The 15,983-nt window shown below is 46.8% G+C and overlaps 1 protein-coding gene across 1 annotated transcript in view; it reads right to left on the reverse strand.

The window, feature by feature from the left end:
* The window catches only part of LOC135504151 (integrin alpha-5-like), a 90,095-nt gene that overhangs the window by 46,660 nt on the left and 27,452 nt on the right, over window positions 1–15,983 (reverse strand). Inside the window, exons 3-15 of the mRNA XM_064922475.1 lie at window positions 11,569–11,669; window positions 11,075–11,198; window positions 10,489–10,550; window positions 10,315–10,360; window positions 10,061–10,186; window positions 9,735–9,779; window positions 9,440–9,483; window positions 9,257–9,313; window positions 8,558–8,610; window positions 7,945–8,150; window positions 7,520–7,711; window positions 7,358–7,403; window positions 6,831–6,944 (exon numbers count right to left, since the gene is read on the reverse strand). Of these exons, the coding sequence (XP_064778547.1) occupies window positions 6,831–6,944; window positions 7,358–7,403; window positions 7,520–7,711; window positions 7,945–8,150; window positions 8,558–8,610; window positions 9,257–9,313; window positions 9,440–9,483; window positions 9,735–9,779; window positions 10,061–10,186; window positions 10,315–10,360; window positions 10,489–10,550; window positions 11,075–11,198; window positions 11,569–11,669 (1,216 nt within the window). The remainder of the gene's footprint in view (window positions 1–6,830; window positions 6,945–7,357; window positions 7,404–7,519; window positions 7,712–7,944; window positions 8,151–8,557; window positions 8,611–9,256; window positions 9,314–9,439; window positions 9,484–9,734; window positions 9,780–10,060; window positions 10,187–10,314; window positions 10,361–10,488; window positions 10,551–11,074; window positions 11,199–11,568; window positions 11,670–15,983) is intronic.

Below are 15,983 nucleotides of genomic sequence, written 5' to 3' on the forward strand. Positions count from 1 at the left end.
TGTGTAGGAGTGTGTGTCTGTGTCTGTGTCTGTGTCTGTGTAGGAGTGTGTGTCTGTGTAGGAGTGTGTGTCTGTGTCTGTGTCTGTGTCTGTGTAGGAGTGTGTGTCTGTGTCTGTGTCTGTGTAGGAGTGTGTGTCTGTGTCTGTGTAGGAGTGTGTGCCTGTGTAGGAGTGTGTGTCTGTGTCTGTGTCTGTGTAGGAGTGTGTGTCTGTGTCTGTGTCTGTGTCTGTGTAGGAGTGTGTGTCTGTGTCTGTGCCTGTGTCTGTGTAGGAGTGTGTGTCTGTGTCTGTGCCTGTGTCTGTGTAGGAGTGTGTGTCTGTGTCTGTGTAGGAGTGTGTGTCTGTGTCTGTGTCTGTGTAGGAGTGTGTGTCTGTGTCTGTGTAGGAGTGTGTGTCTGTGTCTGTGTCTGTGTCTGTGTAGGAGTGTGTGTCTGTGTCTGTGTCTGTGTAGGAGTGTGTGTCTGTGTTTGTGTCTGTGTTTGTGTAGGAGTGTGTGCCTGTGCCTGTGTCTGTGTCTGTGTTTGTGTAGGAGTGTGTGCCTGTGTCTGTGTCTGTGTAGGAGTGTGTGTCTGTGTCTGTGTAGGAGTGTGTGTCTGTGTCTGTGTCTGTGTAGGAGTGTGTGTCTGTGTCTGTGTCTGTGTAGGAGTGTGTGTCTGTGTCTGTGTCTGTGTCTGTGTAGGAGTGTGTGTCTGTGTCTGTGTCTGTGTAGGAGTGTGTGTCTGTGTCTGTGTCTGTGTAGGAGTGTGTGTCTGTGTCTGTGTCTGTGTCTGTGTAGGAGTGTGTGTCTGTGTCTGTGTCTGTGTCTGTGTAGGTGTGTGTGTCTGTGTAGGAGTGTGTGTCTGTGTCTGTGTAGGAGTGTGTGTCTGTGTCTGTGTCTGTGTAGGAGTGTGTGTGTGTCTGTGTCTGTGTAGGAGTGTGTGTCTGTGTCTGTGTCTGTGTCTGTGTAGGAGTGTGTGTCTGTGTCTGTGTCTGTGTAGGAGTGTGTGTCTGTGTCTGTGTAGGAGTGTGTGCCTGTGTAGGAGTGTGTGTCTGTGTCTGTGTAGGAGTGTGTGCCTGTGTAGGAGTGTGTGTCTGTGTCTGTGTCTGTGTCTGTGTAGGAGTGTGTGTCTGTGTCTGTGCCTGTGTCTGTGTAGGAGTGTGTGTCTGTGTCTGTGCCTGTGTTTGTGTAGGAGTGTGTGCCTGTGTCTGTGTCTGTGTCTGTGTAGGAGTGTGTGTCTGTGTTTGTGTCTGTGTTTGTGTAGGAGTGTGTGTGCCTGTGTCTGTGTCTGTGTCTGTGTAGGAGTGTGTGTGTCTGTGTCTGTGTTTGTGTAGGAGTGTGTGTGTGTCTGTGTCTATGTCTGTGTAGGAGTGTGTGTCTGTGTTTGTGTCTGTGTTTGTGTAGGAGTGTGTGTCTGTGTCTGTGTCTGTGTTTGTGTAGGAGTGTGTGTCTGTGTCTGTGTAGGAGTGTGGAGTCTGTGTCTGTGTTTGTGTCTGTGTTTGTGTAGGAGTGTGTTCCTGTGTGGAGTGTCTGTGTCTGTGTAGGAGTGTGTGTGTGTCTGTGTCTGTGTCTGTGTAGGAGTGTGTGTGTGTCTGTGTCTGTGTAGGAGTGTGTGTCTGTGTTTGTGTCTGTGTTTGTGTAGGAGTGTGTTCTGTGCCTGTGTCTGTGTCTGTGTTTGTGTAGGAGTGTGTGCCTGGGTCTGTGTCTGTGTCTGTGATTGTGTTTGTGTAGGAGTGTGTGCCTGGGTCTGTGTCTGTGTCTGTGTAGGAGTGTGTGCCTGTGTTTGTGTCTGTGTTTGTGTAGGAGTGTGTGCCTGGGTCTGTGTCTGTGTCTGTGTCTGTGTAGGAGTGTGTGTCTGTGCCTCTGTCTGTGTCTGTGTTTGTGTAGGAGTGTGTGTGTGTCTGTGTCTGTCTGTGTAGGAGTGTGTGTCTGTGTTTGTGTCTGTGTTTGTGTAGGAGTGTGTGTGTGCTGTGTCTGTGTCTGTGTTTGTGTAGGAGTGTGTGTCTGTGTCTGTGTCTGTGTCTGTGTAGGAGTGTGTGTCTGTGTTGTGTAGGAGTGTGTGTGTTGTGTAGGAGTGTGTGTCTGTGCCTGTGTCTGTGTCTGTGTTTGTGTAGGAGTGTGTGTCTGTGTCTGTGTCTGTGTCTGTGTAGGAGTGTGTGTCTGTGTCTGTGTCTGTGTCTGTGTAGGAGTGTGTGCCTGTGTCTGTGTCTTTGTAGGAGTGTGTGCCTGTGTCTGTGTCTGTGTCTGTGTAGGAGTGTGTGCCTGTGTCTGTGTCTGTGTAGGAGTGTGTGTCTGTGTTTGTGTCTGTGTTTGTGTAGGAGTGTGTGCCTGTCTGTGTCTGTGTCTGTGTTTGTGTAGGAGTGTGTGTCTGTGTCTGTGTCGGTGTAGGAGTGTGTGTCTGTGTCTGTGTAGGAGTGTGTGTGTCTGTGTAGGAGTGTGTGTCTGTGTCTGTGTAGGAGTGTGTGTGTGTCTGTGTCTGTGTCTGTGTAGGAGTGTGTGTCTGTGTCTGTGTCTGTGTAGGAGTGTGTGTCTGTGTCTGTGTCTGTGTAGGAGTGTGTGTCTGTGTCTGTGTCTGTGTAGGAGTGTGTGTCTGTGTCTGTGTCTGTGTCTGTGTAGGAGTGTGTGTCTGTGTCTGTGTAGGAGTGTGTGTCTGTGTCTGTGTCTTTGTAGGAGTGTGTGCCTGTGTCTGTGTCTGTGTCTGTGTAGGAGTGTGTGTCTGTGTCTGTGTCTGTGTAGGAGTGTGTGTCTGTGTCTGTGTAGGAGTGTGTGTCTGTGTCTGTGTCTGTGTCTGTGTAGGTGTGTGTCTGTGTCTGTGTCTGTGTCTGTGTAGGAGTGTGTGTCTGTGTCTGTGTCTTTGTGTGTGTGCCTGTGTCTGTGTGTGTCTGTGTAGGAGTGTGTGCCTGTGTCTGTGTCTGTGTAGGAGTGTGTGTGTGACTGTGTCTGTGTCTGTGTAGGAGTGTGTGTCTGTGTCTGTGTAGGAGTGTGTGTCTGTGTCTGTGTAGGAGTGTGTGTCTGTGTCTGTGTCTGTGTAGGAGTGTGTGTCTGTGTCTGTGTAGGAGTGTGTGTCTGTGTCTGTGTCTGTGTAGGAGTGTGTGTCTGTGTCTGTGTAGGAGTGTGTGTCTGTGTCTGTGTAGGAGTGTCTGTGTCTGTGTCTGTGTAGGAGTGTGTGTCTGTGTCTGTGTAGGAGTGTGTGTCTGTGTCTGTGTCTGTGTGTCTGTGTAGGAGTGTGTGTGTCTGTGTCTGTGTAGGAGTGTGAGTCTGTGTCTGTGTCAGTGTAGGAGTGTGTGTCTGTGTCTGTGTAGGAGTGTGTGTCTGTGTCTGTGTCTGTGTAGGAGTGTGTGTCTGTGTCTGTGTCTGTGTAGGAGTCTGTGTCTGTGTCTGTGTAGGACTGTGTGTCTGTGCCTGTGTCTGTGTCTGTGTAGGAGTGTGTGCCTGTGTCTGTGTAGGAGTGTGTGCCTGTGTCTGTGTCTGTGTAGGAGTGTGTGTCTGTGTCTGTGTCTGTGTAGGAGTGTGTATCTGTGTAGGAGTGTGTGTCTGTGTCTGTGTCTGTGTAGGAGTGTGTGCCTGTGTCTGTGTCTGTGTAGGAGTCTGTGTCTGTGTCTGTGTCTGTGTAGGAGTGTGTGTCTGTGTCTGTGTAGGAGTGTGTGCCTGTGTCTGTGTCTGTGTAGGAGTGTGTGTCTGTGTCTGTGTAGGAGTGTGTGTCTGTGTCTGTGTAGGAGTGTGTGTCTGTGTAGGAGTGTGTGTCTGTGTAGGAGTGTGTGTCTGTGTCTGTGTAGGAGTGTGTGTCTGTGTCTGTGTAGGAGTGTGTGTCTGTGTCTGTGTAGGAGTGTGTGTCTGTGTCTGTGTAGGAGTGTGTGTCTGTGTAGGAGTGTGTGTCTGTGTAGGAGTGTGTGTCTGTGTCTGTGTCTGTGTAGGAGTGTGTGTCTGTGTCTGTGTCTGTGTAGGAGTGTGTGTCTGTGTCTGTGTAGGAGTGTGTGCCTGTGTAGGAGTGTCCGTGTCTGTGTCTGTGTAGGAGTGTGTGTCTGTGTCTGTGTCTGTGTAGGAGTGTGTGTCTGTGTCTGTGTAGGAGTGTGTGTCCGTGTCTGTGTCTGTGTCTGTGTAGGAGTGTGTCTGTGTCTGTGTCTGTGTCTGTGTAGGAGTGTGTGTCTGTGTCTGTGTCTGTGTCTGTGTCTGTGTCTGTGTAGGAGTGTGTGTCTGTGTCTGTGTAGGAGTGTGTGTCTGTGTCTGTGTCTGTGTCTGTGTAGGAGTGTGTGTCTGTGTCTGTGTAGGAGTGTGTGTCTGTGTTTGTGTCTGTGTTTGTGTAGGAGTGTGTGTCTGTGTCTGTGTCTGTGTCTGTGTCTGTGTAGGAGTGTGTGTCTGTGTCTGTGTAGGAGTGTGTGTCTGTGTCTGTGTAGGAGTGTGTGTCTGTGTCTGTGTAGGAGTGTGTGTCTGTGTCTGTGTCTGTGTCTGTGTCTGTGTAGGAGTGTGTGTCTGTGTCTGTGTCTGTGTCTGTGTAGGAGTGTGTGTCTGTGTCTGTGTCTGTGTAGGAGTGTGTGTCTGTGTCTGTGTCTGTGTCTGTGTCTGTGTCTGTGTCTGTGTCTGTGTCTGTGTCTGTGTCTGTGTCTGTGTAGGAGTGTGTGTCTGTGTCTGTGTATGTGTCTGTGTCTGTGTAGGAGTCTGTGTCTGTGTAGGAGTGTGTGTCTGTGTCTGTGTCTGTGTCTGTGTCTGTGTCTGTGTCTGTGTAGGAGTGTGTGTCTGTGTCTGTGTCTGTGTAGGAGTGTGTGTCTGTGTCTGTGTAGGAGTGTGTGTCTGTGTAGGAGTGTGTGTCTGTGTCTGTGTAGGAGTGTGTGCCTGTGTCTGTGAGTGTGTGGAGTGTCTGTGTCTGTGTCTGTGTAGGAGTGTGTGTCTGTGTCTGTGTCTGTGTCTGTGTCTGTGTCTGTGTCTGTGTAGGAGTCTGTGTCTGTGTAGGAGTGTGTGTCTGTGTCTGTGTCTGTGTCTGTGTCTGTGTCTGTGTGTGTCTGTGTCTGTGTCTGTGTCTGTGTCTGTGTAGGAGTGTGTGTCTGTGTCTGTGTAGGAGTGTGTGTCTGTGTCTGTGTCTGTGTCTGTGTCTGTGTAGGAGTGTGTGTCTGTGTCTGTGTCTGTGTCTGTGTAGGAGTGTGTGTCTGTGTCTGTGTAGGAGTGTGTGCCTCTGCACAGGAGCATCTCCACATCCTGATGCTTCCCAGCTGTGTTCCAACACCAAACAATAACTCATTCAAAAGCAGCTGTCAAACTTCCCGACCCCTCCCTCCCTCCATCTCCCCCTCTATCCCTCCTTCCCTCCACCCCCACCTGCATCCCACCATCACCTGGCAATGCAGGGGGGAAGCAGCAGACACACCAACACAGTGTCAAGCATGTTGGACAGCACAGCCAGAGATCACAGAAACGCTGTTCTGTTCTGTTTCGGCTCCCATTGGATGGTAATGAGTACCATGCTGCACATTCACTGCTCCTCTCGAAGAAACAGAATCTGTTATGAAGTTGCTATAACAACAGGCCACCACCACCACCAGATAAGCCTGACTGTCTCCCAAATAAATAACATGATTAGTCTTGTGGAGTGATACAGTATGTCCTCAAAGGGACTTCCTGTCTAATTACAAATGAGAGCTAGTTTTGAGGAACTCCTTCCTGTTGTGCCAAATGTCAATCAAGCAGCAGTTAGACAACAACACCCTTAGATAATGGAGTCTGCACCTGTATTCACAAACTGTCTAAGAGTAGGGGTTACTGATCTAGGATCAATTTACACTTTTGAAAAAGATAACATGGACAGGGAGACCTGATCCTTGATCAGCACTCAGGACCTGGAGACGAGACAATTACTCAACATGACACAGGTATGATGCAGTTCTTACCAGGAGACAGGTATGATGCAGTTCTTACCAGGAGACAGGTATGATGCAGTACTTACCAGGAGACAGGTATGATGCAGTGCTTACCAGGAGACAGGTATGATGCAGTGCTTACCAGGAGACAGGTATGATGCAGTGCTTACCAGGAGACAGTTATGATGCAGTGCTTACCAGGAGACAGGTATGATGCAGTGCTTACCAGGAGACAGTTATGATGCAGTACTTACCAGGAGACAGGTATGATGCAGTACTTACCAGGAGACAGGTATGATGCTTTACCAGGAGACAGGTATGATGCAGTGCTTACCAGGAGACAGGTATGATGCAGTGAGACAGGTATGATGCAGTGCTTACCAGGAGACAGGTATGATGCAGTACTTACCAGGAGACAGGTATGATGCAGTACTTACCAGGAGACAGGTATGATGCAGTGCTTACCAGGAGACAGGTATGATGCAGTGCTTACCAGGAGACAGGTATGATGCAGTGCTTACCAGGAGACAGGTATGATGCAGTGCTTACCAGGAGACAGGTATGATGCAGTACTTACCAGGAGACAGGTATGATGCAGTGCTTACCAGGAGACAGGTATGATGCAGTACTTACCAGGAGACAGGTATGATGCAGTGCTTAGTGCTTACCAGGAGACAGGTATGATGCAGTGCTTACCAGGAGACAGGTATGATGCAGTGCTTACCAGGAGACAGGTATGATGCAGTGCTTACCAGGAGACAGGTATGATGCAGTGCTTACCAGGAGACAGGTATGATGCAGTACTTACCAGGAGACAGGTATGATGCAGTACTTACCAGGAGACAGGTATGATACAGTGCTTACCAGGAGACAGGTATGATGCAGTTCTTACCAGGAGACAGGTATGATGCAGTGCTTACCAGGAGACAGGTATGATGCAGTGCTTACCAGGAGACAGGTATGATGCAGTGCTTACCAGGAGACAGGTATGATGCAGTGCTTACCAGGAGACAGGTATGGTGGTGTTGCCGTTGTTGACTGAACAACTCTTCTCCTCGGGGTTGATCATTGTGGGATAGACGGTCAGGGAGGCACTGGTGTTGACGATGGGCCGGGATCTGTGGTACATTAGATGGGAGCAGAGGCCGAAGTTACATATGATAGAGGCAGAACTTTGGGCTAAAGTTACATATGATAGAGGCAGACCTTTGGGCTGAAGTTACATATGATAGAGGCAGACCTTTGGGCTGAAGTTACATATGATAGAGGCAGACCTTTGGGCTGAAGTTACATATGATAGAGGCAGACCTTTGGGCTGAAGTTACATATGATAGAGGCAGACCTTTGAGCTGAAGTTACATATGATAGAGGCAGACCTTTGAGCTGAAGTTACATATGATAGAGGCAGACCTTTGAGCTGAAGTTACATATGATAGAGGCAGACCTTTGGGTAAACCTCTTAACTCAACACTTTATTAAAAAATCCCTCAATAGTTTGACAGATAGAAGGTTATGAGTAAAATGAAATTACCTGTACAAAATCGCCTTGTCAACTCCGAAAGCACCAATAATAAGATCTGTTGTGAAAAGACATTTCTAGTTCATAGACTACAAGTACACAGTAAGTACATTGTATAAGCACACTCAGAACTATGAGAGATGTTTTAAAAAATTCACTGGTCTTGTCACTCACCTGGGTAGCCGTTCATGTCCTGATCCTTAGCACCTCGGAGTGAGAATCCAAAGCTGGCCGGCACTGTGCCTGAAGCCCATTGGCCAGCTATGACCTGAGAGGGTGTGTTCCTGAGCCCACCGGCGAATCCGTTGTAGATGAGAACCAATCCCTGCTGGTCCTCTCCACCGAAAGGACAGCTGATGGCCAAGTCTACCAATCAGAGAAGAGGAGAGAACAGGAGAAGACCGTGAGATCACTCAGAACTTTCCAGACTACTAGGACTTTGAATGAACTACATGAGACCAACAAAAGCGACATGTAGTGTAGTAGTCTCAAAACCAATAACCTGACACACAAACGGTCCGTAAGAGGGAAGGTTTCACTTTTCAATCAAATAATGCTTCTGTCCCTTAAAGCCCCAGTATTACCACCACACCTCTCACCATTGTATCCGTCCAGGTTGAGGTCTCCCAGAGGTGCGATGGTGCTGCCAAACCTCCCAAACACCTGGGTCCCAGTCAGGTTGAGAGTTGTCTCCAGGTCCAGTGGTCCACGCTGCAGATAGAGGTACACACGTCCCACCTCCTCCAGACGGCCGTCTGACCCTCGGGTCATGTACATGGGAGCTCCCACCAACAGGTCAGACATGCTGAGGGGAGGAGAGAGAAACACACGGTCACAGACATATACATTGTACAGACTAATGTGGCAAATTCAGGAAGCTTTCCTAAAATTCCCAGGTTTTCGAGAAATCTGGGAATTTCTGGATTCTTTTTTTACAATTTCTCAACCCTAGTACAGACACAAAAGACACATTTCCCATAAAAGTAGTCATTGGCTCAGAAAACCAGTCTCACCACCACCCATATCATTAAAAAGGGTGAGAACGCCACTATGTCAGCTGTCTGAGAACTGACTCCTACTCATTCGTCATTATTGATGTTGACTGAGTTTTCCCATAACATTATTGGATAAATTAAATATTGCTCATGGGCAAGAACATACTGTACGACAATGTTTCATTAGAATGTGATGTTCGACTCCTCGAGAACTCACCCGTCGTTATTGATGTCGGCTGTGGACACAGTATACCCAAAATAGGAGCCCATCTGAGAAAACATCAAGACATCATGTCACATTCCTACAACATCACTATCTATCTGGGGTCAAAACGGCTCAAAATAGAAAAGCTGCTTTTAAGCAAAGGGGCTTCTATAACATAAATTATAGTAAATCTACTTGAATTAAGAGAGATCCTGAAGAAGAGACTACTAACAGAGGTCAACGAAAATGATGGTGCTTGCTTGGTCTAGCTTGAAGCTGTTAAGTTAGTCTTTTTTGTCATGTCTGTATAATACATTTTTATCTGAAGTAGCAAAGACACAGAAAACGCTTAATTCCCAGACTCCCAGGGTAAGCAAATACATGTATGATTTTATTTATTCAGCTGAACCAATCAGCACCATTAAAAGGGGCTCACGCTATTTCCATTCCATTTGCAGAAAGGATCATGCTGCTCATTTGGAGAAAATTGCTTCTGCACTTTAACTTCAATAATTATGCTTTACAGCAAACCACAGATGGCTTGAAATCCAGTTAGCAGAGACTTGTAAAGGAAATGATTTTGCTTATATCATCAGTGTTCCAGTACACACTGACTCGGGAAATTAAGAGTTGCCGCGAGAAACAGCTAGTTATGGAACCGCAGAGTCTGTCTGAAAAAGTTTTGAGTTTGAGATGAGGTTTGTGGCTTACCTGTTCGCCAGTGTAGTTGAGCATGGACTTCAGATCAGTGCCATTTAAAACAGACACCTGCAGAGAGCAGACACACACACGGAACACATGGTCAAAATCTCTGAGGTCCAACATATGCACAGTGTATTAGGCCTGTGTTACGATATTCCACTCAAAATGAGAGCGGTGATGAGGTTTTCTTACCAAACCATAGAGCATGACCCCTTTTGGGACCCCAGCCACAACATCTGAGAAGTGCACAGACAGGGGGAAAACAGAAAAAATCGAAGATTTAGGAGGGGAAATATCACAAAGGTCACAGCCGTCTGGAACTCTGAGAATTCCAGCGATCGCAGTCTTTCCAGCTTAGTAGCGGGACAGAATTGTGTAGGTGAGTTCAGTTTGAGTTCACTTCAGGTATAGTAAACAATCTGAACCCTTTAATGGCTGTCTGATGTGCAGCCAGGCCTGTGGAAGTCTGCGGTACAGCTGTCTTTACCTTCCACGTCATCTCCACTGAATTCCCCAACTGCAACAGAGTAACCTGCAAGGCCGCAAGAGAGAGCAGACATTAGTCATATGATATCAAGCATTCAGAACCTATACACCTCCACTACTCCTGAGGTGTAATCTATGGATAAAGACACGTACTTTGCCCAACTTTGCATCTATCCACCTTTTATCAGAGGTCAGAGGGTTAGAGGGAATGTGGTGACGTTTCCAAATCATAGTTCTCAGACTCGAGTAGCCTACACAGGAAACCAGCATGTTTGGAAAGCAAGGGGATCACGAGAGTGATAGAATTAAGAGAGAGGAAAGTCTTACCGTGGTAGCTGTCGTCATATTTGATCTGAGCCTGTCTGGTCTGGGTCTGTCCCTCCACAGACTGCATGAAGTACCCTGGATAGTAGGCCTTGATTATCTCCTCTTTGGCTGCTGAGATCACCTGACCTGAGGAGACACATGAAGCAGGAAACAGGGAGTGAATGGAAAGTTTCTCTCAGGTTTCACACAAATAACTTCAGAATACTGCTACAACTTATTTGCTTGTGGTCCAGGGGGGTTGTCAGACCCTGTACCTTGCCAGAAGAAGCTGCCTGGTCCTCCAAGCACCACTTTCCCATCCTGAAAGCGAGCAAGCGAGAGCAACAGAGAGAGAGACAGAATCATGAGAGAGATCATGTGTGTTTGCAATCCATAGTATTTGATAAACCTCTGGTACTGAACTGAGAGGAAGTGTTTCGGAGTGTTACCTTCGTGAAATCAGCACTGAATCCCCCCTGACAGTAGCCCTGACCACCCTGGTTAATGAATTCTGAAATAAACAGAGGCAAAGGTTGATAAATCAGTTTTATACATGAATGTTTCTGATTTGAAAAAGCTCATTTAAAGATCCATAAATTGCCTCATATTAAACCAATACTTCAGAATGTAGATATTTTGAAAATATTTTTAACCTTGACGTGATGACTCAACTGGGTATTTTGAACAGAACCAAGCCAGACATTACCAGCAGTAGGGATACTCTTGGTCGATACGGGATAACATAGTGGACTGCATGTGATAAAGGTACATTCTTTCCCCACAGCCAGTGTGTGATGTCGCTGGAATTGTTTACTCAGTAGGGGTACTTGAGACTATATACATCCCTTCTGTTGTGGCCTTCAGGCGCAGCACTTAACCCCTGTCTAATAGCCTGCTGTGTGGACAGCTGCTGTGTCAGAGGTAGGTCACAGGAGTCACCTGTAGTGTAGGGTAGTTGGGTAGTGGGGTATTCGGTCGGCAGAGAAGAGCGTTAGAAAATGGATGACGTCTTTGTGAAAAACCAAGAAGGATTACCTGTGCGACAGGGAGCATATTCCACAAACTTGGTGAAGTTCTTGACAGAGAGGTAGCAGGTTCCCGTGGTATCTGACTGGGGCTTTTCTGCTTTGGTTCTCCAGGAGTAGAGGGGGGCACAGGCCTGTATGGGGGGGTACAACAACACCCTGTGTAACTCGATGGAGACCCAGTTACAAATGTAACCAAATCCAGGTCACGTCCCTCACAATCATCAAAAGAAAAACTCAACTTCTCAACTTCAATGTCACAGGAGCACAAAACACTTCTCCTCTGAGAGACACAGTGGAGGGGAAAATTGTAATAGAGTCACAACAACATGATAGACAAAGACCTTTAAGAAGTTTAAGACAAACTTGGAACAATGAATATATACAACCCCTTGACATGAACGCCAGACATCATAACAGTTGAGGGACTCTGGGCTATGGAGACCAACGTTGAAAGTAAACTGACTTTCTCAACCTGGTCTCAGTTTCTGAGTGTCGTCTTACCAGAATGGTGTCTCCGTGGGAACGGATGGTGGCGCCGAACCACTGGTGGGACTTGACTTCAGCCTGGTAGTCTGTGCCACTGACAGTGACTATGCGGTCCCCTGGGAAGAAGACAAAACAACAACTAAACTGAGTGTATGAGTGATGACTGAAAAAAGCCCCTAATGAAACATTGTAGTTCTTCTCTTGAAGACTCCAGACAACGTCATCCAGACATCTGCTACTACAGGACTTACTTACTGCATCATTAAACACAAACACACATCAAGTTTCTCATGAAGAACTTTCCAGAGAGAAACAGAGGAAAACTAGAAGGTATTTGGTGCTCACCAGAGCCTTATATTCCTCATTATGGCTCTGGTCCTCACTGTTCAGATGTCAACCTGAGTTCTCTGACTGGTCCAGCTCTGGGTGACCACACTGACCCTGAGTCTGTTTGGCCACCTGGCCTGTAATCCAGAGCTCTACTCCATCGCTGTCTGAGACCCAAATGGCACCATACTCCCTATATAGTGCACTACTCTTGACCAGAGACATGCACTATGTAGGGAATAGGGTACCATTTAGGATTCAGCCTCTGTGACAGGACAAGACATGGCTGCAGGAGTCAGGTTCAAACAGGTTCAAACAGGACATTTTATTGGCAAGACTGATGCAACATCTGTGTTGCCATGGTGAGAAACAAAATCCAAACAAATCGGTTTATACAGTGTACATACCGTGAAACACCCTGTAACAAGTATTCTAAACGCTTGGAATTCGGACAACAAGACGTATCCAGTGGAACTTGTACCCAGCAACCGCACCCGAGCCCACTTCTTTTTCCCCACTAATCTTCTCCAGCGCTAAACCACAAGTGTTGCAACAGAGCCATATCTATCTGTCGGGGAAGGGGGCCTGGTGGTGTGAGCCAGAGGTTGTGACCTGTGGATGTGAGGAAAGCAGGCTGTATGTCAGCCTCCTCTGCAGGCTGTGTGTCAGCTCTGGGTGAGGGCCTGCTCTGCTCCATGTCTTGGTGGAAGGAAAGAAAGAAAGAAAGAAAGAAAGAAAGAAAGAAAGAAAGAAAGAAAGAAAGAAAGAAAGAAAGAAAGAAAGAAAGAAAGAAAGAAAGAAAGAAAGAAAGAGGGGGGGACTGTGTCCAAGGAAAACAAAACGCTCTGGCTCTGCTTCTTCCTAGCAACCTCTTAGGCATGCATCTCTCTCTCGCAAGTGTTCCCTCTCCCTCTCCACTTTCTGTCCATCCCTTTGTACATCACTCTCTCTCTTGTTCTCTCTGTTCCTTTTCCTTTCCTTTTCTTCCCCTCTCTTGCTTCACTTCCTCCTTCTCTCAGGGAGTTTGGTCTCCCCCTGGCCTGGAAGGAAAGCAATGGGGATTAGGGTCCTTTAATAACGTCACAGTAGATATAACGTCACCAGGCTTCCCCTTCAGCATTACTCATGGGCTCACAGCACCCCTGTTTCCCTACCATAATACATGTGGTCACCGCCATCATGTGTGGAAAGATACGCTTTAGCGATACCACAAATAACATGCCTAACATTAAAAATATCTAAGAGGCTTGTTCCTTTAACTGCACAGCAATAATCTGCACTACTATTTTCATAACTCAGGGGCCTTTGTTTTGATAAAGTGAGAGGGTGACACTGAGGAGACACGCAAGCCAAATAGGACACACTACCCCGGCAACCATGAGTATCAGCAGGGAAATCAATCTATTATTCATGTTTCAGAACTATAGTAGATGGATTCTTCTTGACCACCTGGTCACGGTGAAACAGAAAATGATATTCAACATGACATCTCTACAGTTATGTCAATGACATAATCGCTAAGTTCAGAGCCCAAGACTATCAACTCCATACAGAACTGGCGTTCGTGTGTTCTCTAATTTCACTTCTGAGCTGCTGTGCTCTGAGCTCCGTGTCTGTCACTGCTCTTATTGTCCATGTCAGAGGTGCTATATTGGCGTTCATAGAGTGTGACAGATGGAATGATGAAAAGATCAGTAGGTTAAGAGGCAGGACAAGCCAGACAAACACGGCTTTGATACGAGAGAGAAAAATCCAGTAGACGCTTGTGGCAATGTCATGTAATCTAACGTCCTTTCAGTGAACTTGGGTAGACTTTGTGCTGACGTGACTAGTGCCCCTCGACCGTTCTCTCTCCTGAGACAGGACAGCAGAGAGTAGGGTGGGGTCTGGCGTGTGTCCACAGACTCTCCCCTTTGAACTTTGCGAGAGGAGACCCATTAGAGGAGTATCCTGGGTTAGAGTACAGGGCGGATGCGGTCAGAAACAAGTGGCCAAATTCACTCATCACATTAGCTGGCCCTGGGGGAGTTACTGGTGGTAGGGGAAGATGGTTCATAGATGGAAACAGGGCTCTGATTTCCCCCCTGTCCCTCTCTCCCTCCCTCAGATCACTGGGCTGTCTCGTCTTATCTCATTGGAAGGGGAAGTGGAGAGGGAGGCCTCTTGGTCAGGCTCAGGGAAGACCTCACCCACACTCAGGGGAGACCTCACCCACACTCAGGAGAGACCCTGAATAATGTCACAAAAAGACACACCTCTCATATAAAGGGTCAACACTAATATATTACCGAGCTCTAGCCATGTCATAAGCAAATAAGGAAAACATATTTCCTTTGTCCTACAGACAGGGGTGCTAGGCTCTTGTATGCTGGCCCAGATGGCAGAATTGTCTCTTCCTCACAAATCAAATGTTCGCCTTCAAAGCCCACTGTCCAAATCCCCAAGAGACTATCCTTCACCCCAACGCCCTGCTGCCTGCTGCACATTACATCACTGTGACGAACATGGCCCTCAGCCAGCATCCAAGGATGTGCAACACATTTTATGAATCTGTTGGAAGAGAAGGGGAATGAAAACAGAAGAAAGGAGCAACCAGCAATTTGATTCCATGAGATCTGCTGTAAAATGGGGCTCCACTGTGTGTGTGTGTGTGTGTGTGTGTGTGTGTGTGTGTGTGTGTGTGTGTGTGTGTGTGTGTGTGTGTGTGTGTGTGTGTGTGTGTGTGTGTGTGTGTGTGTGTGTGTGTGTGTGTGTGTGTGTGTGTGTGTGTGTGTGTGTGTGCCAGAGGGAGAGAACAATCTAGTATACACAATACACAGCAAATTCTTCTCTCCTACAACTCTGTCACTCCTTAACTTACTCGTTCATCATTCCTGTAAAGGTTGATGGGGCCTTCAGCTGTCCAGTCACTGGAACACTGCTCCACTTCTCTGAAGAGCTCACAATAGTGAGCCATGAACCCGGGAAGGTTTACTGTATGTCTACCCTTTACATTCAGGTTCAAATTAAGCTCTTTGGCGAGAACAAATATATAATTGTATTTATTGTCATTGTATGTAGTGGCCGTTTCTTTTGACTGTATATTTATTCTCCCTATATGCCCTGGAGTTATATGCCCTGGACAAAACACATACTGTATCTAGCCTAAAGGGAAGATACCCTTGTCTAAAACACTCCAAAAACACGTTTTTGTCCCAAAAAGAAAGGCACTAATGACATGCTCAAAGGGATCAAATCAAATAAAAACTATTAGCACATTTGCCGAATAGAACAGGCGTAGACTTAACAGTGAAACACTTGCTTACGAGCCCTTCCCAAATAGTTAACAAATATTATTAAAAAATGTAAATAGTAACACAAGAGGAATAAAATAACCAAGAATGGAGCTATATACAGGAAGTACCAGTACCATATCAATGTGAGGCTATATACAGGGTGCACCTGTACCAGATCAATGTGGAACTATATACAGGAAGTACCAGTGCCAGATCAATGTGGAGCTATATACAGGAAGTACCAGTGCCAGATCAATGTGGAGCTATATACAGGGAGTACCAGTACCAGATCAATGTGGAGCTATATACAGGAAGTGCCAGTACCAGATCAATGTGGAGCTATATACAGGAAGTACCAGTGCCAGATCAATGTGAGGCTATATTCAGGAAGTACCAGTACCAGATCAATGTGGAGCTATATACAGGGAGTACCAGTACCAGATCAATGTGGAGCTATATACAGGAAGTACCAGTACCAGATCAATGTGGAGCTATATACAGGGAGTACCAGTACCAGATCAATGTGGAGCTATATACAGGAAGTACCAGTACCAGATCAATGTGGAGCTATATACAGGAAGTACCAGAACCAGATCAATGTGAGGCTTTATACAGAGGAAGTACCAGTACCAGATCAATGTGAGGCTATATACATGAAGTACCAGTACCAGATCAATGTGAGGCTATATACATGAAGTACCAGTACCAGATCAATGTGAGGCTATATACAGGGAGTACCAGTACCAGATCAATGTGGAGCTATATACAGGGAGTACCAGTACCAGATCAATGTGAGGCTATATACAGGGAGTACCAGTACCAGATGAA

The sequence above is a fragment of the Oncorhynchus masou genome, chromosome 18 (assembly GCF_036934945.1).
Source record: "Oncorhynchus masou masou isolate Uvic2021 chromosome 18, UVic_Omas_1.1, whole genome shotgun sequence".
Classification (NCBI taxonomy): domain Eukaryota; kingdom Metazoa; phylum Chordata; class Actinopteri; order Salmoniformes; family Salmonidae; genus Oncorhynchus; species Oncorhynchus masou.